Here is a 26,329-nt window from a genome sequence, read left to right on the forward strand (position 1 = left end):
CTCACTCCTGTGACTCACTCCTCCATTCCCCCTTCACAACAGGACCCTAGACTTGAAAAGGTTAGCAAGCGGCATAAATGGAGAAACAGGATAAAGTCATCAAGAGAGTTTAGGACCAGTCTTAGAAAGTCTTTCTAAGGCTGGTCCTTTAAAGGGTTCTGAGATGGCAGGAGAAACAGAGTGGGGACTGTGGTTAAGATTGGAGAAGGCAGCCCAGGCCAGAGACTGGGGAATGGGGCCACTTCTGAGAACAGGTAGAGATTGTCCTTTAAAATAAAAAAGTTATTGAATAGTGTAACTCCTTAAGCTTCAATTTAAAGACTCCCCCTTCATTGTAGCAGCTGAAATTTTAAAATACTTATTGTATTTTCATGATAACACCATAGATTGTGTGTCCAGTGCTATCTTCCACAGGCTAGGCAAGGATTCACTTGAACTAAAGGCTGACTACCCACAGTCTGATGGTCCTCAACTCACTTCTTAGCTCTTCAGAGATCAGATTCTCCATCACATATGGTCCCATATGGGGATGATTTTTTTGGAATGCATAGCCACAAAGGGTTCTGAACAAATCCTTGTAGAATGGTCACAACAACTTCTTGACAGGTAACCTGACCTTAACACTTCCATTCAGTCACTTAGAGAGTTGGGGGCACAGGGCTCGGAAGACCTTCGTATCCGGGTCATTTTTCAACTACATCAAATCGAGAGCAACAGGAGCACTGTTCTAGGGGTCCTCACTGCCAGGGACATAATAGTAAGCACACAAAGTGAATAGAGCCAATGTTCAGGTTAAAAAAAGTTATTTATGCTTCTGCTTTTACAAACAAGCCCAAGGCACACAACCCTGAAATGCCAACATCTTGTAAAGCCCACATAGTGTCCAGTGCTTAGCATGAAGTGCTTAACAAACATCACAATTATTATTAGACACATAAGACTTGTGAGGCTGGACATGTGTAACTACTAGTATTCAGCAGGTTTACAGAAGTTTTTCTGACACCACCTAAACCTCTGGAGAATGGGGGAAACCCTTGATTCTCCCCATAACGAGCTCCAGAGATTTTCCTCCCATGTCTTTTGGGGGTATTTCTTCTTAGCCAAGGAATTCAGTGGCAAGAGTTGGGTCAAGGGGAGGCTGGAAGCTTAAAATAAAAATACTGGACCAAAAAGCGTTTGGTGCCATATCCGTGCCAAGACAGGGAACAGGGCAGCCGAAAACCATATAATTATTACTAGGTTACTGGCCACAAAACCTAATACTTGGTGGTCCAGATTCAAACAAGTGGTGGAGCTGTTTTAATCCACAGACTGTGGTTTGGACATTGCAGTATGAGACTGGAAGTTACCTTACAAGACAGATGGGTCCTCAAATCATCATTACTGAATGCTTACTGTGTGCAGAGTAATAATAATGACGGTATTTGTTAAGCGCTTACTATGTGCCAAGCACCGTACGAAGCGCTAGGGTAGATACAAGGCGATCAGATTGCCCCACGTGGGGCTCACAGTTTTAATCCCCATTTTACAGATCAGGTAACTGAGGCACAGAGAAGTTAAGTGACCTGCCCAAAGTCACACAGCTGATGTGGCGGAGTTGGCATTAGAACCCACGACCTCTGACTCCCAAGCCCGGGCTCTTTCCACTAAGCCACGCTGCTTCTCAGATTAGAGTACTAAATGCTTGGGAGAGTATAGAGTTGGCAGAGACGTTCCCTGCCCACCACAAGAAATCAGAACAATTGAACCTCAAATTCAAAAAAGCTAATATACTTAGTCTGATATCCATCCCTATCCCTAATTGAGCCACACAATAAACTTCTTGACCTCGTTCTTTGTCGATATCCAACACTGCCAGTTTTCTGCAGAGGCCAACTCTAGGTTGGATGGCACCCAAATTGCGATCTGTTGTCAGTCTGTGTACTGCTGCACCACACTGAGGCTATAATTCACAAATGAATGGAATATTTTTTGCTAGTGAATATGAGCTATAGGAGTTAAATGAGCAAAAAATGAATTCAGACCCCATGGATCTGGCATCACAATGGTGCCCTCAGAAGGCTTCAACCCTTCCTGTCCCTCTGAGGTTTTTACATTAAGTGCTGTGGAGCTGAGGATGAGGTCAGAATTATTTAAATGGGAAACACCTCACTGCCAAATAATTTAACCATTGGTAGGATCTTTTGGCAAAGGATTCCATCTTTGGATAAACTCAAACATACGAAACCACAGTGAGGTTGGGACCTTCCTAAAAACTGCCTTCTCTATATGTTTCACAAGAAAATATGTCAGACATTCAACATGTACTACTGAAGACCTGAAGAATGCATAGGTCTAAGCAAGATGTGGGCAGCAGAATGGATTATTTAATGCATAAATCATCCTTGGTCACCAGGGATTCTCCTGGTCCTGGGCTTCACTTGCAATAACGCTACACTTTCTAGGAAGACTGAGATTAGAAAATCATTGAAGTCAATGGAGAAAATGGGGTGAGGTCCCCCCTCAATAGGAGAACCTTCAAAATATTCAGCACAGGACAGATTCCATTCGTAACAAATGTAATTTGGGACCCGTCTGCAGAAGAGCTAGTTTGGTGCAGGACTTCTGTGTAAGGAATCAATTTTCAACAGAACCAATGCTGTTTTGAAAGATGTTAAATGGAGTCACGCTGAAAAGCTGTTGCTTGGGAAACCAGCAAGAAACTATGCTTTTACCATTTAAAATCATGGAAAAGTAAGGGAATGCCCCATGAGCTGTGAATTATTACACCCAGAGGATGATCCTGTGAGGAACGGAGCCTCTCGAGGTCTACATACCCTCACTGCTGGGGTCTGTTCTTTCGAATCAGTCATTTACAAGAAATGTGAATCTGAGGGTCTTAAAACGAAGGGACTAAGGACTTAGAATCCCAGATAGTAATTACTGGTAAAGCAGACAAGTTACACTAACTGCAAGCCCGTGACAGGTCAGACTAATCTATCCTTGAGCTGAGGGGGTGTGGGGGGAGAGAGGGAGAGGGAGAGAGAGAGAGAGAGAGAGAGAGAGTGTGTTTTTGTGCACTCATACACATGTCCTAGTTCATCACAAATTATCATTTCAGACAATTCATTAGAAATTCTCCCTGGAAAGTATGCCAGCAAGTTAAGAGAATAAACCACACTCATGGGCCCAATCCCTTGGCCAGCTACTCTACAGGAACTGCTCAGTGGGGGAAGGAGAAGGAAGCACAAGTGTTGATTCACTTCCCCAGATTGTGCAGATTTACTCCCAGTGCAAATTTTTCCCCCTGGAGATCATCTTTTCTGTTGCAGTGTGATGTTGGGCAAGTCACTTAACTTCTTTGTGCCACAGTTTCCTCATCTGTAAAATAGAACTTGGATACCTCATCTCTCTCCTACTCAGACTAAGACACGGATTGTGTGTTTTACCTGATCTTGTATCAACCCCAGAGCTTTGCAAATAATAAGCAAATAAATGCCACATTTATTATTAGTGTGCTGCATTACATGTAGAGACATTAGAGAAGGGCAAGACTAAACAGTTCAATAGCTCATTCCTACCAGGAGGTCTACAAATAAAACCTGCTGAAATAGCAAGGATATGTGGGGGTGGGATCAAAATGCACAGTGACCGGGGATCTAGGCAGTTCCAAGCCAAACTCAGCCTGAATGCCCCAGGCATAGTCTCCTAATAAGATCAGAGACAGTCTCCAAAACAGAAAGACACACATTCCTTCGATTCAGAATCCTCTCCCACTGGAGGGCTGAACTAGATGGAACCCCTCACCCCTCGCCACAATCCTTTAAGGGCTAACCTGATGCAAGGTTAATTTTATCAGGTTTAGACTTTGTTGATGAAATATTCTTCCCTGCAATTGACCCACAGACGTTCGGCTTTCAACAATTTATTACCTGAACCTCAAGACACCACCCAGTCTCCGCAATTTTGAGTCTGACGCTAGTGGCTTCTGAAATGCAAAAGCCAAAGAAATGAAGTGAAGCTACATTTTTCGTTTTTTCCAAACACCAGCCTTTGAGATGTCCCCACTCTACTGAACACCTTTAAAATTCAGTCTGAACTCAGTTGGCAGAAATCTGTGGGAGGTAGAGAGAGATATAGCCCATAGTTTCAGGCGTGCAGTTTGTTTCTTTAAATAGATCTTAGGCAGTACATAAAAGGCAAAGCAAAGTGTGTGGCAGAAAAGCACTCACTTAAGCAGTAGTCAGGTCTTCAACTTGCACGGTATCAATGTTCAGCCCACAAAATTGGTCTTCTTTCTGGACAGGGATGAAAGCACGTGGTGGTCTGAAGCCTTTACCAACAACCTGTTGGGAGACCAAGATGAGACGCATTTAAGGAAACCGTAAAGTGGCTCTTGCAGAGCACAGGGAAAAGCCTATTTTGAGCGTCAGTGTGACAAGCTAAAGTTTTGAAATGTGAATACAGAATATAAAATTTTTGCAATCATGCAGGGAGGATAATGGAAGAGGAGAGAGAGAGAAAGAGAGAGAGAGAGAACATGCTGGTATTTGTAGATGACCATACTGACACTGTCAGTTCATAGTATTGCCCTGAGTCCTTGTCATTTACCAGCCTTCTTGTGCATATTCACTCACAGGGCAGTTTTCGGGATTCAGTGTTTCCTGCCTATCTCTTTCAAAGGTCTTCGATGTTGTTGTTGATCTGGTGAGTTGGAAGCATATCTGTCACCAGCTTCCAAGCCCTTCATCCCATCCTCAAACGGTAGCATAGAAAGGTTGAACAGGACTGGTAAGGTTACTGATAGTTTTTGATTGCCTAGCCAGGAGACAATCTGCCAGTGTTGGAAAGTAGAGAGAGACCTGATGGGCCTTTTCAAATTTACTTCCCGAGTGTTCTGCATGTTGAGGGTCTATCCTGTATAAGCATCGGTGCATTATGACCCCCTCTTTGCTATAGGACTGTCAGACTCGGTGCCACCACGATGAGTCTGTACTGGTAGATTTTTTACCCCCCTCTATTGCTACTTCTCAATATACGTTCAGTTGATAGTAGCAAAATGCTTTCTCTTTACAGGCCAGGAAAGAGTCATCAGTGGGATGTTTTTGTCTCTAGGCAGATTTGGGAAGTCTGATGGCAAACTCACTGCCTAAAAAGAATGTTACTCTGGAAGGCGGGGGGTGGGGCGGAGAAGCCCTTTCCATAAGCAGCTGTATTTTGGCATTTGTCTCCATGAGCTGATGTCTAGCCCAGTGCCAGCAATATTCAGACACTAGATTATATCTGGATAATGCACACAGGTTGTCTGGGGAATTTGATTTCAGGTCAATAAAGAAAAATGGATAAAACCGCCACAGACTTTTACGGAGATGGTAAATTCCACTGTATTGTCAATATCTAAAACCAAAGAGAAGCTCAAATTGACCACTTGCCCTTTACCAGTTCATTGGAAATTCAGTATGAAAAAATGAAATGTTTTCCTTACCCTGCCCCTACGTATCTTTTCTCCCTAAAAGCTTCTTGGGATTAATATGGGACTGTAATGTGCCACAGGCAAGTGGCTAGGAGGACGAGTGTACAAACAGAGATAGTTACAAGTCTGTTACTATCCTTTATGACTCAGAAGCTATTAAAAATGTTATTAGCCTAGTTGTGAATACCGGATGGGTGGAAATGCAGAGCCCAGACTACTTCCCGAATGAACTATAAACTAGAAAACCACCCAAGTTTGGTTCCACCTGTCTCAGGAAGAGAAGCATCATGGCCTAGTGGATAGAGCACGGGTCTGGAGTCATAAGGACCTGGGTTCTAATCCCAGCTCTGCCACTCATCTGCTGTACGACCTTGGGCAAATCACTGAACTTCTATGTGCCTCAGTAATGGCATCTGAAAAATGGGGATTAGGACTGTGAGCCCCATGTGGGACATGGACTGTGTCCAACCTGGTTAGCTTATTTACCCCAATGCTTAGAACAGTGACTGCCACATGTGTTTAAAGCGCTTAACAAGTAACATAAAAAAAAGAAATATCTCACACAAACTCCAATGTCTTGGCCCAAGTCTGAAAAAGCAAACAAAAAAATCCAACACCATGCTCTGACAGCCATCCTGCCACACTGATATCTGGGGAATCATTGAGGTGTCCACTTTTCTATAGAAATAAACTGGAATGTCCATGCCAGTGAGCCTCATAAAGCAGCACAGCCTATCCCTGCCCTTCATCCTCCCCAGACGAGAGCCATTTACGATCTGATGTACTGAAGTTTTCCCTGACTCAAAAGAGAATGTCCTTGACCCCATCTTGCTGAGATCCACACTCCAATTTTACTCAGCTCTAACTCTAACCTTTGGCTTGTGTCTGGCACACATGCTTTTCTGTATTTCTTCCATGTTCACTCAGTTATTCTGAGCAGGAATTTATCATCTTAGGGACAGGGAGGGGAACGGCAGAGACAGAAGGGGGAGAGAGACAAGGAGGATGGGGGTTTATTTATTGAAGCAGCATGGCTCAGTGGAAAGAGCACGGGCTTTGGAGTCAGAGGTCATGGGTTCAAATCCCAGCTCTGCCAATTGTCAGCTGTGTGACTTCAGGCAAGTCACTTAACTTCTCTGTGCCTCAGTTACCTCATCTGTAAAATGGTGATAAAGACTGTGAGCCCCCCATGGGACAACCTGATCACCTTGTAACCTCTGCAGTGCTTAGAACAGTGCTTTGCACATAGTAAGTGCTTACTAAATGCCATTATTATTAGTAGTAGTATTTTATATTAGTATAAATATTAGTATCCACCTCCTCTTGCCCGGTTCCCTCACCAACATAATGACCAAGTGGGTGGTTCCAGGACAGGTCCAGACTCTTTATGACTTCAGTTATGAGAATGAGATTTCAACTCTAGGGGAACAGACCCCAAGTTACTCCTAAATTTGTCTAAGCCCATCCAGACGTGGCCTGTCCGGCCCTGGAAATTACTGCTATCAGACCAAATGATTAGATTGTAAGCTCCTTGAGCTTGGGGAATATGTGTCTTGCTGTTGTCATACTCCCACAAGCACTTAGTATAGTGCTTTCCCCTCAGAAGACCTTGAATACATACCACTGATTGAAATGGATTCTGCACTTGCACTACCCAGAGACACACACCGTACAGCCTGACTGAAAACTCAAAATTGAATTATCATTGAAACTCAGGATACTCATTTTAAACTGCTAATTCAGCTAAGGACTCAACTTTCCCCACACAACAAAAACACTAATGTCTAATGCTGAGGGACAATCAACAGTTCAAGGAGTTTAGTTGTGTGTTTTCACATCAACAGAACCAATAATCATCTTGTATAAAACTGCAATCTTTTATCTCGGCTCTCTAATCCTCATCCCAGCTAACTTTCAAGATGAAGAGCATTTTATAGGATCAGCATTTTAGATTTTTAGTTCGTCAAGAAGCCGTTCGTGGTATAGTAGAGAGACCGTGGGCCTGGGATCGGGAAACTTGGTTTCTAATCCTGCCTCCACTACTCGCCTGTTTTGTGACCCAGGGCAAGTCACAACTTCTTGTGCCTAAGTATCCTTCTCTATCCAATGGGGGTTTAATAAAGTCCCTGCCTTTTAGAGTGTAAGTCCTATGTGGGGCAAGGACTATATCTGATGATCCTGTATCTACCGCACTGCTTAGCATATAGTAAGAGCTTAAATACAACCTGATAAACAAATTGCACATTTGGGAATTGTGAAAAGTGACATCATCCTGAGAAAATGGCCACTTTCTGGCCCATGTGCCAGGAGGTTGTCCATCTCCCCCAACTGAGCTTGGGAGCTCCCTTTGGGACCAGGACTGCGTCTGAGTTTATTCTGTAGTTACCTCAGCGTTTCATTCAGTGCTCAGCACGAAGTCTAGACCGTAAGCTCCTCGTGGATGGGGAACTTGTCTACCAACTCTCTTATTTTTTACTCTCCCAAGTGCTTAATACAGTGCTCTACACACAGGAAGTGCTCAATAAATGCCAGTACTACTACTGTCTGGAATTTTTTCTTAATAGTATTTCATTCAATCATTCAATCTTATTTATTGAGTGCTAACTGGAGCAGTGCCAGGCACTGTACTAAGTGCTGGGGTAGATACAATCAATCAATCAGTCGTATTTATTGAGCGCTTACTGTGTGCAGAGCACTGTACTAAGCGCTTGGGAAGTACAAGTTAGCAACATATAGAGACAGTCCCTACCCAACAGTGGGCTCACGCTAATCACATTGGACACAGTCCACATCCCATGTGGGGCTCACGGCCTTAATCCCCATTTTACAGATAAGGTAACAGACACAGAGAACTGAAGTGACTTGCCCAAGGTCACAGCAGACAAGTGGCCTGGCCAGGATTAGAACCCAGTTCCTTCTGACTCCCAGCCCATGCTCCATCCATTAGGCCACACTGCTTCTCTAATATGGAAATTTGGAGCTCCGGCTACTAGGATTCGCTTTCCCCTTCACAGGCCCCCGTCTGGTTTTCGCACTTTCTTTTTCTCTCCCTACAGGAATGACCTGCCAAGCGCGGAGCTCTTACGTCACCAGTGAGATCCTCTGGGGCTACCGCTTCACCCCCGTCCTGACGCTGGAGGATGGCTTCTATGAGGTGGACTACAATAGTTTCCACGAGACCTACGAGACCAGCACCCCAGCCCTCAGCGCCAAAGAGCTGGCGGAGATGGCCAGCCGGGCGGAACTCCCCCTAAGTTGGTCCGTGTCCAGCAAACTCAACCAGCGGGCGGAACTGGAGACGGAAGATGAGGAGAAGAACTGTGAAGAGCAAACCGAGAGAAACGGTGATGTGGCGAACCTGGAGAACGAATCCAAAGTTTAGAACCTGGTGGGACTGCTCTCCCTTCCTCACTCCCCCGCCCACCGCACAATCCATCTCCCTTGGTTTCGCTCTCATTTTTTAATTATCGGAAAAGAAATCTTCAAGGTGGGAGGTGCCAACCTGCCGTTATGACATCCAGCGATGCGCTTAAAAAGCCAGACCCCTGGGCTGAGCCGGCGACGTCCCTAACATTCGATTTAGTCGCAAGCTGGCCGCGCTCCCGTTTCGGCCAGCTACGTGCATGCGTCCTCAGAGGCAGGGGTCGGAAATCAAGGTGCCAAATGGAATACCTGGAGACAGCTAAAGCCACGTGACCGGTGCCCAGTCACTCTAGCAGTGAACTATGCCATAGCTCTAGATTTTATAGATTCTAGGAGAATTCCAGAAACAGGGTCAGGGGGCCTACCCCAAATGGGCGTGGAAGTTTTAAGGCCCTGGGGGGAGTAGAAGATCTGGAGTGGAACAAGACAATGTACATATGCCTTATGTAATTATTTTCTCTTCCTATTGAGTAATAAACCCAGCATGTACACAAGTACTGTAGTAAAGGACTTCTAAGTAATGTACATAGAGGTGTAATTAATGTAGGTTTAGATACATAATCCTAGAGATAATAGGATGCAAAAAAAAAAAAAATCATTCAGTAGGCATTTCTGTTCCGATATTTGTGTTCTACTGATTATTTCGATTCCCCCTACTATCTGGCTCTCTTAGTGCATGATCTTTCCTTCAGCGTACCAGGCTGGCAGCTATTTAGAGTACCTCACTTTCCTTACTGATCCTTTTACCGACTCTAAAAAGCCATAGGTCTGGGAGGGAGAAGGGAGGAGGGCCAGTCAGTGGGCGATAACCACAGTGACATTACTGATATACTGTGAAAATGTTTACAAAATTAACTTGTCTTTTATAACACTCTAAGGTCAACACATTCTGGGGCTATTCGTAGGCCATCCACCTGAATTAGCCTGTGGAAGATTTGGGGAGAAGGTGAGCTTCTCCCACATCCCGTTTAGAGGTCTAGAAAAGCATCTTCACTTTAGCTTTCACCCCTCAAAAGTGCAATACTTTGGGGAACCCATCTTTCTTTGTCAAACCCTTTGTTTCGGAACTGTGCCATATTCTGGAGAATCAGTCTAAGCCATGGAAACTTTGAATGGGAGACGGTGGTTGAGCAGAGAGCTGCTGAAGGCAGCTGAAGGCATGGAATTTCATGATGAGATCCCGTGGGTTAATCCCAGTAGTCCCCCACCATTGACCCCATACCATCTCTTTGCACCCAGGGACGAAGCTTTACCTGTCCCTGGATAATTTCCACCTGCATATGCCAGAGGGGCTGACTCTTTCCATTTTGAAGGAAGAAGCTAAATTGGGGCAGGGAATTTACGGGGGGGGGGGGTGGGGATTGAGAAAGAGCAGGCTTCAGAGAGCTAATTGGTCTGAAGGACACCATTTTGGCTCTTTATAGCTCTGTTTGAAAACTCTCAGGTCTTGCCAAGATCAGTGAGGGTGGAAGTCTGGCTCAGAAACTGGGGCATCAAACGCCCCCATCGCCCCTGGGAAGCGGGCACCTCTGCACACGTCTCATCCGCCACTAAGAGCCAGGAGACCCTGTAAAAGTGGCACAGGATTCACATCTGGCTTTTGGGCCCAAAAATTGGTCACAATTCCCACTGGGATTCCACAATTAGATGGGAAACCTCTGACCGCCCACCCCAACCCCCTCAGGAAAATACCCTCTTGAAGGAGATCCAGAAGATAAGTCTATTCCAAAGCCTCCCTCAAACAAAAGAAAATGTAAAACTGCAGCCTTAATTTTTTTAGTACAATTTCTGCAGAAAATGGAAGAGAAGGGTACGCTGAACATAAATAATGAAAAAAGTTATTTTTTTGTACAGAATATTTCAATTACAAAATGGAAAAAAAAAGAAAAACCTCAGGAGAAACCCAATGGGCAGGTGGGAATTTTGCACTGTGACAAATCTTTCACATTTGTTTCCCAGCTGTAAGTTGTCTGTCTGTTCCTACGTACAGTTGCCCATTAAATACTCGTGCTGTGGCTACACGTTTATTTTCGGCTCCTACAGTCGTACTGACTTCGAGGCTTCACACCAAGTCGAAGAGCTCCAATTAGCTGAGTTTTCCCGACCCTGCGCACCAATAAAGTCACCCGTTCTTTTCGCTACTGTGGGGATTTTATCGTAATGTGGCTTAAAAATGTAAGCAACATTTTGGGAGATGTGTGTGCATTTTTCATCCAGTCTTTCTCCTCCTTCAGTCCTACCACAGGGAACCTGCACCAGGCAGCAGATTCATTGGTTGCCACAAAATTGTTAGGCAATTTTAGAGTATCAGAACTGGTGGCTGGGGCTCCTTTCCTCTTGGAGTGGCGGCTGACACAGCACGGAGTATCTAATGAGTAATGCTGTTGTACTTCGCAATCTATAGATAAGGCTTTTCCCCGGAGGGGGTGGGTGGGAGGGTTGGGGGTGTGGAGGGGGTATGGAGTCCAGCACTTTCACAGGCTAACTCAGGTTGTGGGTTTTTTAAAAGAAGGGGCCACTCAATTTAACAGGCTAGAGACTAAAGCCTTGTTATAGGGGTAACCTCATCGACAGAGCTCCTCGGCTTGAAGGTGTCCCATCTTGTCAGAGACAAGCGGCTTGTTACAACAGTGCTCTCCACACAGTAAGCACTCAATAAATACGAACGAATGAATGAATCTGAGGGCAGGGCAGAAAGGGAGGCTTAAGCAGGAGCTTTCAGGCGGGAAAGGTCTGGGTTTCAAACGCTCTTGTACTTTGGACCACGTGGAAGAAAAACACTGTCCGGGAGGAAAGGCAGGAGCATTCGCATGCCCGTCCACACTCAACTCCCCGCCCCCGGCCCTGAGAGAGAGGGCCACCATTTGGGGCATGTGCAAGTTACTATTTCTGTGACGGAGGCACTTGGAGCTAAAGGTCTCTCTCCGACTATCAAGGTCTTTGGTATCAATGTCTAAGAGATCTAAAGTTTACCAAATTTCACTTTTGTAACATAAGCTTTAAAAAAAAAAAAACACAAAAAAAGATGCTTCCAGGGCTTTTAAACACGGGGAAGCTTCACAGAAACTTTGTACTAGAATGTCCCTAACAAACACCTCTATTTTTCTACAATTATTGATTAAGGAATTTAATGATGTATTTTGTGTCGATGATTTCAACTGAGCTGTTAAAAATTCAGAATTGAATGCTGTTGATTAACACTGAATCTTCAAAGCCGTGAGTACTGAGTGGTGTTTCTCATTCCTTCAGGACATCTGAGCTGATCTTACAGCTTCTCCCCATTCTGTTCAACGCAACTGACCCAATGCTCAGAAATGCCATCATTGTGCCATTCGGGAATCAAGTGCTATGACAATTCAGAGGCTAAATTTTCAAGTATCAAGCCACACAACAAGAATCCCTCCCAGATTGTTCTATGTGTTTCCTTCTTGGGGTTTGGAGATCACCTTCTCACAAAAGTACTGCAGGGATCCACAGGCAGCAAGGCCCAGTGGAAAGAGCACAAGTCTGGGAGGATCTGAGTTCTAATCCCAGCTCTGCCACTTGCCTACTTGTGTGACCTTGCGCGAGTCACTTAACTGCTCTGTGCCTCACAATTTCCTCATCTGTAAAATGGGGATTACATACCTGTTCTCTCTCCTACTTAGGCTGTGAGTCCCATGTGTGACAGGGACTGTGCCTGACCTAAATTAGTGCAGAGTTTGACCTATAGTAAGCACTTGATTACCACAATTATTATTACAGGCCCAACCACAGGTTGTTGCTAAAGTAGTACAGTATGGCAGTAGATCTGCCAAGCTTTGCCCCCTGACTAGGCCCCAGTTTGGCCTGAGGCTCAATTCAATAGGATGAGTTCCTGCCAGAGCAGAGATTTTATTTGAAATAACTTGGGCTCCGGAGCAGAAGTTTTATTACTTAACTCTGAGGCTCAGGGACCATGTCCGACCTGATGATCTTGTATCTCCCCAATGCTTAGTACAGTCTTTGACACATAGTAAGTGCTTAGTAAATCCCACCGTTATTATTATTTGGAATAAATTTGGGCTCCAGAGCGGAGATTTTACTTGCAATAATTTGGGCTCCAGAGCAGCGATCTCACTGGGAATAATTTATCCTCCTGAAGAAGGCCATGGTCCCCAGTGTCTTGTTTACACCCACCTCAACCTGCTTCTCAGCTGGAGTTAAAGCTGTTCATTTATTAATTGACTTTATGTAACTAATAAAATGTTTGCACTTTTTGCTACTCCCTGGGGGAACTGTGGCATTTCAGCTTAACAGGACTAACAAGCTGTAGTGCTGGGGTGCTGCCTTGCAGTGGGCAGTAAAGCACAGTAGAATAGTGGTTCCGCTTTGGGCTAAGGGACTCCTTTGGCATTCTCACAGGGCCTGACGTTGCCAAATCTACTGATGCTTGGCTTACTGAAAACCATCTTTAACCCATTCATTCATTTCAGATGGCCCTCCAGAGGGCAGATCACCCAAACAACCAAATGAGTCTGTGGAAACTCAATCAGGACTCCTAGAGTGAACATGGCTATTTCCAACACCACTTGCTTGTGGCTTGACTGCACTGAAGCTGGCTTTGTTCCCTTGACTTCCTTGATGTCTCCAGATAATTCCGAAAAACAAGATACTCCAAGTTAGCCAAAGACTACCCCACAAATCTGGCTTGACTCACCTACCTGTAGAAATCAGAGCTCCTCAGCTCTCCCCCAGGGTTTTGTCCGGGATAGGGAAGGAGGTTGTAGAGGTGAGGGTGTGGAATGGTGGCTCTCATCCCTCAAAAAGGCAGTGGGGTGGCTGAACACAGCTGCTTCTTCACCATGTGTATCTTCAGGCAGTGCTGCTTAGGCCTTGAATCTCTAAGGACAGCAAGAAGGGTGTGGGTGGAAGTGAGAAAAAGGGGCAGATCAGAGCAATCCTGAGCCATTCTAAAAATGACCTCTGTTCACCAGCTCCCCTATGCAATCCACATGGATCTCTCATAATTTCCCAAAAAGTTACAGGGATGAGAAGGGGGAGATTGCCCCAGTGCACATAGGGTGAATCCAGCCTTTGGGTAAGGAGGCTATTTCAAGGATATTTCAGGTCCAGCCTCATCAAAATGAGATTCCTTTTCAAAACAGGAAGGCAGGGGGACAAGAACAGGGTGAATCAACACCATCGGCTTCTAACCTGCCACTCTGAAACTGAAAAAAAAAAAAATGTTGTATGGACTGGGAGTCAGCATCCACCCCCAACCACCTCTTCCTTTTCAGCTCTCTGTTCCACAGAATCTGCCGGCCTTGGACCCACGAAGGCAAGGGAGGTTAAATCACAGTCCGGGAAGAGAAATTAGATGTCAGGTTGGATCCCTAATGATTATAAAGGATTTTAAAACTCTTTGCAAGTTTTCAGAGCCCCGTTAGACAATTGGTCTGGGCCTGGATTCTTAGAATCGCCCTTGGTCAGTTCAGAAGGGTCTCAGTCAAAAAATCCCTCGGGTATGAACAGTCTCAGCTGAGTATAAGGAGGGGCAGAGGTTGACGGAGCTACCCTTCTCTTGGGTCTTTCCTGGCTGAAAGATGAGGCTTAGTGGCAGAGGAAGATGAATCTTGAACTCCCGCTCCTTGTTCTGTCCCACACAAGTACTATCCACCTTAAGGGAAACAAAAATAAACTAAAATACCCAATAGGGAAACCTTTTGGAATAATAATAATAATAATGGCATTTATTAAGCACTTACTGTGTGCAAAGCACGGTTCTAAGCGCTGGGGAGGTTACAAGGTGATCAGGTTGTCCCACGGGGGGCTCACAGTCTTAATCCCCATTTTACAGATGAGGTAACTGAGGCACAGAGAAGTGAAGTGACTTGTCCAAACTCACACAGCTGACAATTGGCAGCGCTGGGATTTGAACCCATGACCTCTGACTCCAAAGCCCGGGCTCTTTCCACTGAGCCATGCTGCTTCTCTTGGAAATGACCAAGGGGTTGTTAAAAAAAAAAAAAAGTTCAAATGCTTGGCACTTTTTTCATACAGAAAACTTCAGAAATTAGGAGTAATAGCAAAAGAAAAATACCTAAGTTATGAAAATGAAAAATACAGGAGTATAACTTGACCCCATGAGAGGGATGTCACAGGTCTAGGAGTCAGGAGACCTGGATTCTAATTCTGGCTTCACCACTTGCCTGCTGTGTGACCTTGGACAAGTCACTGAACTCCGTGTCTCGGCTTCCTCATCTGTAATACAGAGATAAAATACCTGCTTTTCTTCCCTCTTAGGCTGTGAGCCCTTTGTGGGACAAGGGACTGGGCCTGATTTGATTATCTTGTATGTACCCCAGAGCTTAGCACAGTGCTTGGCATATAGTAAACACTTACTAAATACCATTATTATTATTTCAAAAGTTGCTGGCAAATAAGGTAAAGGGGGGTGCCCTGTCTGAACTGCCATTCATGAGTGGCCATTCACGCTTCAATTCAATGAGACCCACTCCTCCTTTTGGTTCTGCTGAAGAAGCAGACTGTCATTCTTTAAAAGAGAAAGAAATAAAAAATGTTCCAGAAGGAAATTGAAAAATAAGTGTTTCTGCTACAAATCCCTGTTTCTCTCATGGTAGAAATAGCAGCAGCATTTACTGAGTTCCCGCTTGCTGTGGTGCATTGTATTAAGCGCTTGGGAAGTACAGAATAACAAAGTGACATGTTCCCTGTCCACAAAGAATGTACTATCTGGGGAGACAAACAAAAATATTTTACACCTAGAGGGGTCAAAAATAAATAGTAGAGCAGATCTATATCATGGTATTATGTGCTACATGCATGTGACAAGAGTTCAACACAGTTTTAACCATGTGACTGGAACAAAGATAGAAATGGTAACCCCAACGAACAGAGCATATTCTGAACCTTAAATTGCAGAAAGCACAACAATAGAGCAGGAGAAAACCTCAACACTCAATAATATGAAATATAAAACCATGTAAAAGGAGTCAAACCCAATCTTGGTCTCTGTCCTGGTAAGCAAACCCTATGCCCCCACTTCAGAACCAACAAAGACAAGAAAAAAAGATAGTGTTTTAAGTGAAAAGATAAGGAATAATTGGTTTCGCTTGATTACAATTGAGAAGCTAAGAACTTTTTAAAACAGTGCCAATAAATTAAGTGGCGGCATTTCTCTCTCTCTCTTTTTTTTTTTTTTTTTTAAAGAAAATGCATATTGACTCCCTGGGTAAATTACGACAAGCAGAATAACTGTTTCTGGGGATGATACTTTACTTACAGCTTGTAGGACAGTTTACCATCCCAGAATTATTTGGCACCTTAAACTTTCCAGAGTCCCCACATTAACTCTGACCACAGAAACCATTAAATCAGGCTGGTCCATCTTTAGGAGAAATTAAAGGCCTGTATTGTCCCAGGCCATTTAGATACCTGCTGCCAGAGTGGTCTGTACCACTGTCCCTAATATTTAATGCATCACCATTACATTAACTCTTTTTGAAGATTATATTTAATTGACATCTAAGAGCTCTCTCTGACTGACCCACTTGCACCTAGCTCAGGAGAATGCTAACTCAGAAACTCTTCTGTGTATGGAGTTTTAAGATCTTTCGATCGCTCCGGTTCATGGAAGGCGGGCAGATATTCTGAGAGCAGCTGGAGATGAATTTTAATCAGATGTTACCAACTGGGGACCAGAGGTGATAAGGTCCCTGTATGCTGGGACTCCTGTGAAAAATCTGAGTTGGGCCCTTTGCAAGCAGACTCCTGGCACTGTGACTGTCACTAGAAAGAGCACTTAGTACAGTGTCTGGCATATAGTAAGAGCTTAAAAACCACAAAAAAGAGACGATAGAAACAGAAGTAGTAATAATGTTTCTTAAGCCCTTATTATATGGATAGCCTCTTGGAACTCCATGCTTAAGCACTGGGGACCCCAAAAGTAGCCCCTGTGGATTGGGTGTACCTCTTAAGCAAGGATGCTAATAATAACTGTAGTATTTGTTACATGCTTACTATGTTCCAGGCATCAAACTAAGTGCTGAGATGGATGCTATTGCTGCTGGATGGCAGGCTCAGTTCTGCTCTCACCTTGGCCACACTAAGGAGAATTTGGCAGTAAAAAAAAAGAAGGCTACAGAGCCTATTACAAAATATGCTCCTCTTTGCACTCATCTATGGGTTCTTAAGTCCACCAATATAGTTCTTGGCTTGTACATGGTGGTGGGCAGAAGGGAGCAGTTCTGCCAGGTACCAGTCTATTTAGGGCCATGAAACTGAGGGTCAAAGTGTCTACATTTGCCATTCTCTTCAGACAAAAGGGTAGAGAGAGCAGAGAGCAAAGGCTCCAGAAGGTCTCAGAAGTCTGCTCCTCCCAAAAGCTGGGCAGCCTGACTCTGCTGAGTAGAAATATCATGATTATCTATTGAACACTTACTGTGTACAGACTACTGTACTAACAAAATGCTTAGGAGAGTACAATGCAATTATGTAGGTAAGCATGATCCCTGCCTGTGGACTAGAAGGGACGAGACATTAAACTAAATTACAGGTAGGAATGTTCAGGAGTGCTGAGGACTTGTGGGTGGGGAGAAAAAAAAATCCAGCTGCTTAGAGGTTATAGACCCAAGTGCACAAGTGATGCAGAAGGGATGGAGAATAAGGGAAGTGAGGGTTTTGTCAGTGTGAAGGACATGATAGGGAGAACACAGATGTGTTTGCCAGGATGAGGGGGTAGCCACTCTGAAGCCTGAAATGTACAAAAGGAAACACCTCTTCACACAGTGTTTGGGCGGCACATGGAATTTGTTCCCAAAGGAAGTTGTGCAAACAGAAAATATCAATAGGTTAATGAGAAGTTTGATTAATTTCAGGCATCAGAACCACATAATGGGGGCAGCTGGAGATGAGGGATTAGGGATAGTAAGAGCACATGCAAAATTATTAAGGAAGACTGCCCCAGGACACTGCCCATCATAATTATGACAAGTGGTCTGTTACTTCTATTGGCAACAGAACAGTGGGCTGGGTGGACCACTGATTTCTATCCCATAAAAGCCTTGCTTTTAGTATGATTTTCTAAACTTCTAGTGGGTCTGTAGGAAAGAGACAGCTCTGGATAGCCACTTTAGCCAGATTAAGATTCTTGGTTAAAGCTCTCTGAACCTGGAAGTCCAGGGAGACCACCTGCAACACAAATTCACCCCCTTACCACAATCTTGGAACCCTTCACCCCCGACCAGACCCTCCCCAACTGCGCTGGAATTATTTTCAGGCCAGAGCCATAGCGATAAGAGAGAGAAACATAGACAGAGAAGAGAGACAGAGAGGGAAAGCGAGGCAGGAGGTGGTTGGGCCATCCACAGGGGACTCCACTGACTCCTCCAGGTACTCCCCCGAGGACAGTGGAGATGGGGCAACTTTCTCTCTCTCACCCAATGCCAAATCAGCCCAGGAGCTGCCTATTGTACCTACCACACTAGAAAGACTAGGCTTCTTGGCGATTATCCACATTCGTACTCTAAGGAGGCACCAGTGGATAATATCATTTTTGCCTAAGCCTAGGGTTTGATGTGGTTGGGCCCATGGCAACATGCTGCGTCTTCAAAGGAGAAACAATCAAGCAGATCACTTGATATTTAGTAAACATTTGTGATGAAAGTAAGAAAGACAAACCAAAGTTAATCACTGCCATTTTCATGTTGAACACAAACGCTGATCAAGGAGCTACTGGGACCCTACCTGCACAGTTCTTCCAGTTTCTCCCCGACTCCCAGCCATATTCCATTTTTCCTCCGTCATGTCCTTCCCTGGTGTGTGTCTAGTCTTTAGGCAATGGGACTGAGAGGCACCTCCATGTATTCTGCCTGGGCCCCTGGACCCTAGTTAGAGACTGGAATGGAATGAAGTGATGCAAAGCAGCCTTGCAGAAACAAATGAACTTCGTTGCAGGGTTGGGGAGAACGGGGACCGCCTTCCCTGAATGGTCCCTCCCTGCTCCCATCCCATCCTGGTGGGGTTTCCTTAAAGTTCTTTTTTTAAACTCTAAGGGGTTTATCTCTGGATCTGAACAGTATTCTTGTCTTGTCTTATGTTGTCGAGGTGTTTCCGACCCACAGCAACTCCATGGACACATCTCTCCCAGAAAGCCCCACCTCCACCTGCAATAGTTATCAATCAATCAATCAATCAATCGTATTTATTGAGCGCTTACTATGTGCAGAGCACTGTACTAAGTGCTTGGGAAGTACAAATTGGCAACACATAGAGACAGTCCCTACCCAACAGTGGGCTCACAGTCTAAAAGGGGGAGACAGAGAACAGAACCAAACATACCAACAAAATAAAATAAATAGGATAGAAATGTACAAGTAAAATAAATAAATAAATAAATAAATAGAGTAATAAATATGTACAACCATATATACAGGTGCTGTGGGGAAGGGAAGGAGGTAAGATGGGGTAAGTTATGGTAGTGTATCCATAGTGCTTTCTTGGTAAAAATACAGAAGTGGTTCACCACTGCCTTCTTCCTCACAGTAAACTTGACTCTCCGCCCTCAACTCTCTCCCATGGCACTGCTGCCCAGCACAGCAGAGTTTTGACTTGTACCAGATTGCCTTCCACTCGCTAGCCACTGCCCAAGCTAGGAATGCAATGGGTAGGCCTCTGCTTGACTCTCCCTCCCATAGCCGAGACTGGTAGAGGACCGGAAACTCTCCAGATGAGATCCTAAGAGGTGGAACAATATTCAGTCATGAGCAAATTTCTAGGGTGGCCACTGAGGTAGAACCTGGAACAGACACACATAATGCTGTGTGCATTACACTGAGCATGCAGCCTAACAGAATGACATCATATATACTATTTTGCAGAAGTCCACCATGACCTAGATATTTCCCTGGGGAGGAGGGTGGTCCCTCATACTCCCTTTGCTCCAGGACTTTTGCATTCCCCTCCATATACAACGGCCACACTTCTGAGCCATAGGATTGACTGCTTAAAATATAGACTATAGAGGAGTCTAATGCCATACCTGTACTGAACAGTGGCCCGACCAGCTGAAAACTTGACAAATGGCCAGCGAATGGCATACTTTAAAGCCCCAGGTTGCTCTTATACCGGGGTCAACTAACAGTTTGAGAAATCAGTTGCGGAGGACTTTTACTAGCAAACATTCCAGAATCCATCTGGAATTGTTAGCTGAATCAAAGCATCAGTATGATTTCATGCAATCAAAATAAACTTTCACAAACTGCCGGCCGTAGTATTTCAAAACACTCTGACATATCAAAAATACCCAAATAAATCACCAGTCAAATATGATAATGGGCAATATCAGAAGCCTTACATGTGTCCTGAAAAAAATCAAAGAACAAGTGTAATTTCCCAGAAAGAGGCTTGTAGGTATTTAACACTACATAATGGAAGCTTACCCCCTCAAAATCAATTCCTCCTCTAAAAAGGAATAGAAGTAATATTAGGGAACATAATTTTCAGAAATCAAGCCAAGTTTCCTGCCCTCTTCATCCAACCCTTTATGAACACGCCAAATATATTCTCAGTTAACTCTTCCCCAAACTTTTATGAGTTTTCCACTATCTTTCGAAAAGAGAGCAGCAGGGTTTGGTTAAAGTGCAGGTTTGGCTCCTGGACTACCTGTCTGTCATTCTGTAACTCCCCTCACTCTGTTCCAGTGTGTCTGTGCACGGACAATGAAATGAAAGCATGCTGAATCTGAAAGCACAAGAATGCTATTAAGAAAATCATTACAATGCCAAATTTTGCAAATAAAAAAAAATCTATCTTTAAAAAACTGCTATGTTAAGGAAACTGTTTACATTGAAGGGTTCCTCAGATGGGAACAATAAATAACCTTTGATGTGGACTTGATTTTGTCTTTTTCTTAACCCCTGAGGGCCTCCCATTGTTTTATGGAATAAGACATAAAATTTCAACTTTTAGAGCAACCTTCTGTCATCTTAACTATCTGCATATGTATGACCAGTTTTCTACCGGGTCTTCTGGGCCCCTCCTGGAAAGCAGGCTCTATCTGGAATGTTTTTTCCCTTTTTTATTTTCTTTTGGTCTAGTCCCCAGCGATGGGCCAGGTCTGCTCAAACACTGTCCAGATAGCTTCAATTCTTCTCTCTCTCTCCCCACCCCCTACTCTCTCTTTCTCTCTCTCTTGCCATCTCTCCCCATTCCTGGGGACATCAAAAGAGGAAATTGATTTAAGCTATAATCGTCTGCTTTCTTGTAATAGCCCTGAATATCTGAACAAGAGTGAGTTATACCTCAAATGACAAAATCGATGTTGGGCTTTAGGATTTTTTTTTCATCTCAGTTGACAAATTACAAACCGTTTTTCCATTATATTTACCCTAATTGCAAATTTTATACATAACATTGTATTCGCATTTCTCAGCTGGACAGAATTTAGGGGTGTAGACGTGGGAGTCTCCATCGAACCATGCATATTCGCTGAACAAGGCCCGTCCACTTGAAGAGTGAGCAACAACTACAAGCTCTCATAATGCAAGTACAGAGAAGAGCCAATTACATCTGTCCATTGAACCCGTCAGACCCATCAGCTTTTAACAGGATGGGTGACAAAGGAAGGCAGCCACCACATTTTTCCACCCAGGGTTCTTTGGGGACACTGTGGCACACTGAATTAGGACTAGCATGATCCACTGGGATACTAGGAAAATCCCAGTGGATTTCTTCCAAGGGGGCTTCTGTGGGCTGCACCTCATTCCAGAAATTTCTTCCCTTCCACCCTCCAGGCTCCTATCTGGCTCCAAGTGGCTGCTTCTTACTCAGAGCACACCAGGAGCCTCTTGAAACAAGGTGACAGAACAGTGGAGACTTTCGACTGTGAGCCCATTGTTGGGTAGGGACTGTCTCTATATGTTGCCAACTTGTACTTCCCAAGTGCTTAGTACAGTGCTCTGCACACAGTAAGCGCTCAGTAAATACGAGTGATTGATGATGGAGCTTCTGCTCCTCAAACTCTTCTAACTCCATCTCCGCTTCCACAGCGTTCATGCTAAGATTTCCCAGTAATGATTTTGGAACTTGTCGAGTTGTGGACAGAATGCTGGACTGGATAGACCATGGCACTCAATCAATGCATTACCGATTATCTACTATGTTTATAGCACCGTATTAAGCATGTGAGAGACTATAAGAGAGTTAATCGACCTAATCTCTGCCCTCAAGGAGCTAAAAATTCAGCAGGGGAGTCGGGGAGCCATGGCAGAAGGTGGGTTGGTTATCAGGAGAATGAGAGAGTTCAATTTAATAGAAGTGAAAGAGTTGGTTTGTGCATCCAAAAAATGAGATTGGGTAAGAAGTTCAAGCGCTTAGTACAGTGCTCTGCACACAGTAAGTGCTCAATAAATACGATTGATTGATTGAAATGTGTAGTTGATGGCCTGAGGTAAGTGGAGGTGCCACCTGACTTCTTACCCACATCCTGCCTCTGTTTTGAAATGTTCTCCAACAGACAAGCACTCCACCCATCTTTAAAGTCTTATTGAAGGCACATCTCCTCCAAGAGGCCTTCTTTGACTAAGCACTTATTTCTTCTTCCCCCATTTCCTTCTGCATCGCCCTTGAACTTGGATTTGCTCCCTTTTCACCCCTCCCTCAGCCCCAAAGCAATACATATTTAGCCGTAATTTATTTATATTAATGTCTTCTTTCCCTCTATAGAGAAGCAACGTGGCTCAGTGGAAAGGGCACAGGCTTGGGAGTCAGAGGTCATGGGTTCTAATCCCAACTCTGCCACATGTCTGCTGTGTGACCTTGGGCAAGTCACAACTTCTCTGAGCCTCAGTTACTTCATCTGTAAAATGGGGATTCACTGTGAGCCCCACATGGGACAACCTGATCACCTTGTATTCCCCCCGTGCTAAGAACAGTGCTTTGCACATAGTAAGCACTTAACAAATGCCATTATTATTATTATTATTATACACTGTCAGCTTGCTGTGAGCAGGGAACATATCTATCAGCTCTGTTATATTATATTCTCCCAAGCTCTTAGTATAGTGCTCTGCACACCTAAGGCACTCGGTTAATACGACTGATTTATTGGTTTAGGGTTCCAAGGTCCGAGAAGAATAAAGGTGTTGCTTAAGATATCATAAAACTGGTTAATCCTGTCAGGAGGTAACAAAAATGAAGGGTAATGGACATGGAAAGTCACACTTATCCCCTCAACCACAAGTGTCTGAATAAGTCAAACCCACATGGCCAGGGGCCAGAAGTAATGGACTGCTGAATTTTCAGAGACAACGGAATTCTCTCTCAAATAATCCTGTGTCCCCTTCAAATTGACAGTAGTATTAGTAATAGTAGTTATTGGGGGCTTAGTATGTGCACAACACTAAGTGCTGGAAGAGAATACCCAGGTATAGACACACTCCCTGTCTCTCAGGGAGCTCACCATCTAGGATCTAGTAAGGATCACTCTACCATTAGTATTCTTGGAAATACAATAGCTGCAAAACAGGCCCCATTACACTCATTCTCCCTGGTATTAGTGAAATGTAACTCAAGGAAAAATAATTTCTTAAAAATTCACTTTATCCCAGCTGCATACCAACTCGTTCCACTTACAGTCCCTGGATGTTTTGACATATTCCTGTCTACCATCTGTCACACCGTCATTCATTCAGCCTGGGGAGCCTGAAATTTTGATCAAACGTCCCAGACACCTGGATTGTAATATTTTAAGTCCTTCCTTCTGAACAGTCTTCATAAAATCAGGAATCTGTGTTTCACAGAATTAAATAAATCTGCTGATGTCAAAAACTGCACATTCTCAAGACAAAGGGAGTTACAATCCTTGGGACTCCAAAGATTTGCTACTTAGTAACCTATATTGCAGTCTACTACTCTTACCATGGAAACACAATCTCAATTTTTTTTTTTGGAGGCCAAAGACCTACCTTCAAGTCACCAAAATGGACAATTAAAGTAAATCTCAAAGACTTATACACGAAACTCCTTTAAAGAGACCCAACAAATAGCTAAAACAACTAAGCAAATTATTCAATCCTCCCTTTGTGCAGGGAAGAGCCACTACAACAGTGGTTAGTTGTGCTATGTTTCAGGCAGGGAGAGGGTGAGACCACAATGCCTACGTGGGGTACACTTTGGTGAGAAACATTAATCCTTAAGGGCAAACTGAGTAGCTAGAAGGCTAGTAGCCAGAAACAACAGGCTAGAAGGCAAGAAGTAGTTTACAGAGTCTGTCAGAGCTAGTGCTGACAAATCATAGTAATGGCCAGAAAGAAAAAAGTTGAGAACAGTTTCCAAATATAAGAAACATACATAAATGTCAGGGGCAAAGATGGATTTAGAAATGTGTAAGACAGTAAAATTCGGGGGCGGGAGAAAAAGCAGCAATTAGTGGGATAGAAACAGAGGGAGGACTCGGTCTAAACACCAAAGCTCTGTGGATCTGTGCTCAGGCTGCAAATCGCCACTCTGTAAAAATCCTACAAATTTTCTCCTCACACATTTACTAGTCTGAAATTGGCAACCAGCTAATGTGCCTGAACGGGATATGGGAGTAGAAAGCCGGCAATGAGAAATGCAGTTAGACAGCCACTTAGCAGTCCTCTGACACAGCTTGACCAAAGGTAATTGGGGTCAAGTGAAATCCCAAGCAAGTGGTCTCAGTAGGCCCCCACAACATACCAAACAGCCTGTGGAGAGCTCAGTGAGGCTACTTGCCCAGGGAAAGTGACAGTATATGAAAACCCTAAACTGCATTTCCCCAAAATCCAAGATGAGCTCCCAACGCGATCCGGACCACCATTTCCACCCCTTAATTCAAAAGGAATCACATCTTCATTCCCTCAAAACTGAGAGAATGTCATGTGGAAAGTTACTAATGGCCAAGTGAGAGGTTTCAGTTACCAAGAAAATCAACCAATCAATGGTATTTTCTCTGGATAATGTTTGTGAACTACCTCTTTTGCTCTAAATGGGATCCAGATCTCTGGAAGCGATAGAAACTCACTAGCTGAGCTCTTCACTTCAAAGGGATTGAGCCTGCTCTTGGAATCAATAACGGCATTTCTGCAATAATTAATGATTGGTCACCTTCCTCCCATCCCTCAGCCCAGCCGTGCCCAAGCTAGGGTGGAGAGGGAAGGCCAGGGCAGGAGCAGTAACCACAATTGGGTCTCAGCCATGGAAGTCCTGGCAGCACCTAAGGTGGAGGCTGAACCAACCACACAGAGGGTTGCAGGAAGCCAGACCAGCAGCTCAGGACTCAGGGGAAGTGATAGGGGCAGTTATGTCACTGCACCCACCCTGGGTGTGACCCTGAGACCTCAATCTTGTTCCCTACCCTCTTGCTTTGATGCTGGATGGCAGCACTTTACTCAGTCACCACAGAAATAGGCCCCACTGTTGGTTTTTCACCTTCAACCAGTGTATTGCCAATCTGTCACCATTTCCAGGACCCAATACACCAGGTGCCCAGAGCAAGGACTTACCTGGAATGGCAAAGGTGCTTTCCATTCAGCAAGTAGTTCATGGGACAATCAAGACACCACTGCAATTTGAGGCATAAATAGCCTCACTTCTTCCACTTCTTCACTTCTTCCACTTCACTAGCTCCTACTGGGGTGCTGGCTGAAAACCTTCCTTTCAGCCCATGAATTTTGACCTTTCATTGCTTTCTTCTCTCTCAAAATGTTCCTCTTCTTTGGAATGCTCTGCATTTCACAAAAGGTGAGACATAAGGGAAAGCTATCATTATGAAAATTATTAGTGTAACTTCTTTGGAGGTAGAGAAATACCTCCTAAAAAAGGGGAGTTGGACAGGTAAAGCTATGTGTTCCAATTAAGAATTACTTAGGCAGGTGTTCCATCTCCATGTCTCTCTCTCTTCCTGGTTTTATCCATGGGGTGACACCATGCTGGGTGCAAGGGAAATTCTTATACTTTTCAGCAAAGGGGAAACAAAACAATCAGCCCCTGTCTGATCTATTTGTGTAGGCTGTGGAAAGCCCCTAAGCATACTGAGCTCCTGATGATTCGGGCTGAGAGGCAGGGAGGGACACTTCAATCTGAATGAGGGCTGGGAAGAACATTCAAGGAAACAGAAATTTGGGCAGGATGCTGCTAAGCCCAGCCACTGAAAAAGCAAGCTGGTGATGGAAAACGTTAAAAAAAAATAAAGTATCTCCTCATCTCCCATCTCTATAATCTGCCAATCATTTTTCTAATTACAAGCATTCAAAAGGAGAAAAACTCATTTTTTATATTATGGAAACACCAAAAAGAGAACCTCAAAATGAACCAGGGTTCAGCTTCAGGCAGAAGAGGCGAGCACAAATTCATCTTAGCATGGAGCATTTTGAAGTCTCCTACTTAGGCCTTGAGTCTCAGGTGGGACAAGGAACTGTGTCCCACCTGATTATGTTTTATCTACCCTAGCAC

At 44.2% G+C, this 26,329-nt stretch overlaps 1 protein-coding gene and 1 non-coding gene across 3 annotated transcripts in view; one reads left to right on the forward strand and one right to left on the reverse strand.

Annotated features, from left to right (window-relative positions):
- KCNJ6 (potassium inwardly rectifying channel subfamily J member 6) overlaps positions 1-9,400 on the forward strand; it is a 139,698-nt gene extending 130,298 nt beyond the window's left edge. For both annotated transcript variants that reach the window (XM_038760601.1, XM_038760602.1), the window contains exon 4: positions 8,509-9,400. In XM_038760601.1, the coding sequence (XP_038616529.1) occupies positions 8,509-8,834 (326 nt within the window). In that variant the 3' untranslated portion in view covers positions 8,835-9,400. The remainder of the gene's footprint in view (positions 1-8,508) is intronic.
- A 10,063-nt stretch (positions 9,401-19,463) lies between these two features.
- Positions 19,464-19,601, reverse strand: LOC119940532. The gene has a single exon (XR_005455005.1). It is a non-coding gene; the product is annotated as a small nucleolar RNA SNORA7 (small nucleolar RNA).
- Between the last annotated feature and the right edge of the window lie 6,728 nt (positions 19,602-26,329).

Source organism: Tachyglossus aculeatus, chromosome 18, assembly GCF_015852505.1.
Source record: "Tachyglossus aculeatus isolate mTacAcu1 chromosome 18, mTacAcu1.pri, whole genome shotgun sequence".
NCBI classification, from domain to species: Eukaryota; Metazoa; Chordata; class Mammalia; order Monotremata; family Tachyglossidae; genus Tachyglossus; species Tachyglossus aculeatus.